General features: G+C 29.2%; 1 protein-coding gene across 1 annotated transcript; it reads right to left on the bottom strand.

Annotated features, from left to right (window-relative positions):
- Window positions 1–1,111: 1,111 nt before the first annotated feature.
- On the bottom strand, window positions 1,112–2,794 carry LOC109790410 (putative purine permease 10). The gene has a single exon (XM_020349553.3). It carries the CDS (start codon window positions 2,472–2,474, stop codon window positions 1,413–1,415), a length of 1,062 nt encoding a protein of 353 aa, XP_020205142.2. The 5' UTR covers window positions 2,475–2,794; the 3' UTR covers window positions 1,112–1,412.
- Window positions 2,795–3,277: the final 483 nt, after the last annotated feature.

Below are 3,277 nucleotides of genomic sequence, written 5' to 3'. Positions count from 1 at the left end.
AATATAAATTTATCAAAAATATTTTATCAGTAATATAATTTTTCTTACGAAAATTTTTTTTCATTGGAAATATAAAATTTTCGACAGATTTATATGTGTCATAAATTACCAACAGATAAATTTGTCAGAAATTAATGACGGATATATCCGTCGAAAATTACCGATAGATATATCTATCGGAAATATAAATTTTTTGACAGATTTATATTCGTCAAAAATTATCCGTCGGAAATATAAATTTTCTTACAGATTTATATCCATCAGAAATTATCTGTCGTTAATATAACTTTTCCTACAAATTTTTTTTCTATTAGTAAAATCCATCGGAAATATAAATATTCCAACGGGTTTATATCCGTAAAAAATTATCCATCGATAATTTATATTTTTCTTGTAGTGACATAGACCTTCTGATTCCTTTTTTCAAAGACTAAGAAACTAATAAAAAAAATATTATAATATATTAAGTATCATCTTCACAATATAGTGCATTTGAAATTATTAAGTAAAGTGAGAAAAGAAACTAAAAGAAATTACATTACAAATAGTCTATCAATTTAGTTAATTTTGACAATTTGTCAATTTAATTAATATTAAAAAAATCTATTTACTTTTCAAAAAAAGCATTTTTAATAAATAATTTTAATTAGATATAAAATGACTTGATCTCGGACTTAATCAAACAATTAAATTTAATTAATTTAAATTAAATTTTTACTTAAACTAGAACCAGACTTGCGAACACCTTTATTACTATTATTTAAAATCATTATTCATCATTAACTACATCTACCATTTTTACCCTGAGACAATTTTCTGTTTTTAACATTCGGATTATGCATGGCTTCAAAAATTTTGAAACTCATTTCTTCATCTTGTATTCAAAGCATGAGCTAGCCTAAATGAACATCAATGAAAGCATTTTATGCACTGACGGCGCAAAGGCTTCTTACACTATCATTCATTCATCGATTGACATGTACATGATAATAACTTTGTCGAGTTTCACATTAATAATTACTTTAAAGATCTGTTTAGTCGTCAAAATATAATTCTAGAAAATAGGATAATTATGTATCATATTATAATTTATTCTTTGTTAACATCAATAAAAAAAATATACTTTTTTTTTTTCAATTACATACATTATATCCTCATTCATTCGACCTAAACTTTATGCCTTTACCAATAAATATGCACACTATATTTCTTTGATATCTCACAATATACTTAACTAATTATTTATATCCTAAAGAAAGATACCAAAAAGATATATATTGTATAAGCATGATCAGTATCGCCCTTATCCAGGCTATAGTATATAAACTCAATTCCTAAATATAGATATTCATATAACTTTATTGTGGATTTGAGGTCCATTTATCTAATCATCAAATTTGTCTCTCTCCCTTTCATACCTCGGAGCCTTCACCTTTATCTTCCTTAACCTTTCGGTCATCCAGATAATGTTGATACATATATGACAAAACCCCCCATATAGCTAACAAGAAGGCTATAACCTTCACCCCATTGATTTTGTCATGAAACACTATGACTGCAAGGATAGGAGCTATGGTCAATTCCAAGTTACCTATTACAACTGAGAACAACGAAGATACCTCAAAAATCAACCCCGACATACCAATGCATGCTATTTGCCACGTCACAGCAGTCCAAACCAGAGTCATCACATATGAAACCCTACCATTTCCGAATTCCATCATCTCCATTTTCACAGTTTTCCAATCTCCACTGACAAACAACCCCACTAAGGTACAACCAGAAGAAATGATGAGAGGGTACAAATTGATGCTCAACACTGCAGGCAAGATTTCTGTCTTCATAACTTTCTCGTAAAAAAGCTGCTCAAGACAGTGTTGTAAAGAAAATGCGGCGGATCCAGCTAGGGCACAGAAGAATCCAATTATTCGCTTTTCTTTGGGAAGATCCTTTGTGTCCTCAGATTCAGCACTGCTTGCAAGTAGGGTAACTGACAAGGTGAGGAGGACTACGGAGTTGAATATCAATGGGGTGAACTTTTGGGAATTGAGGAAGAAGGTGAATACTGCATTAAACCCTAATTGGGATGCACACACTAGGGCAAAAGTAGAAAGAGGAAGATATGAAAGTCCATAGGCATACAGCAAGTCCATTGCTGAAGTAATTAAGCCAAAAACTAGGTATATGAAAAGTAAGATGGGGATTTTAGGTTTAGGTTCGGAGGAATGACTAGGTTTGGCATATTTTTGAGAGTAAAATAGGAGTGGAACTAGTATAGGGAATCCAGCTGATTGAACAAGTGCTGCAACCCATTTACTTTTACCACCTTTCTCAAAGTATAACCTACCCAAAATAGTGGCTGTGCATTGGGCTACTAGAAGAAGCATTATATAAATGGTCACACGAAACCACCGTTTGTATTCTCTGAGTCTTGAATGTTGAGGTTGCTCAGTAAGAACTATGCTTGTGGACATCCTGTGCAAGTTGTGCACTTCGTAGTGTTAACTGTTATAAGGGATACAGATAAAAATTTTACTTTCTTTCTAATATAGAATTCATTCACAAATGAGATGACGAATAATAAGGAGACGGGAGAGAGTTTTTTAACTTGATTTTCACCGAATTAATCTGTCTACTAACTAATAACTTGCCTGAATTGGAGTATTGAATCATTATTTGGACCATAAGTCTTCATATAATCTTTTATATTCAATATTTTACTCTGAACACCCTTTTTTAATATTATTTTCAACTATGCCCGTTGACTCTTTTGTTCCTGATGTAATATTCCATCTATTTTATTAAAAACAAAAAAAACTTTTGGCCTTCATGAAAATTAATTAAGTTATTGAATTTGTCCACGTCTAGTTTTAATTTTGTTGATTAAATATTCATATACGTATACTGCTTTTACCGTCCATTGTTTTAATAAAATAAAATTGAAAATATACATCTCCGTAATTTTTTATTGCTCAAATTTTGTTGAAATACTTGTTTGATTTAACCAAATGACAATACAATGTTGGTTGCTAAATATTTATTAAAAAAATGTATATATGAACGTAAAGGTTATTTAAATAAACTTCTTTTTCAAATACTTATAAAGAGAACAAAATAAAATATATCAATGATGTAAAATATATAAAAAAAAATTGTTATAAATAACTTATTCATTTCATATTTATTTTTACCTTTTTTTCATTTAATTTCTAGACAATGATTTTAATATTAGAATAATAAATTTAATTTATTTCATGTCCTTACTTTTTATTTTATT

This window comes from Cajanus cajan, chromosome 5, assembly GCF_000230855.2.
Source record: "Cajanus cajan strain Asha chromosome 5, NIPB_CcT2T_4, whole genome shotgun sequence".
NCBI classification, from domain to species: Eukaryota; Viridiplantae; Streptophyta; class Magnoliopsida; order Fabales; family Fabaceae; genus Cajanus; species Cajanus cajan.
This window is presented reverse-complemented; position numbering and strand designations above follow the sequence as displayed.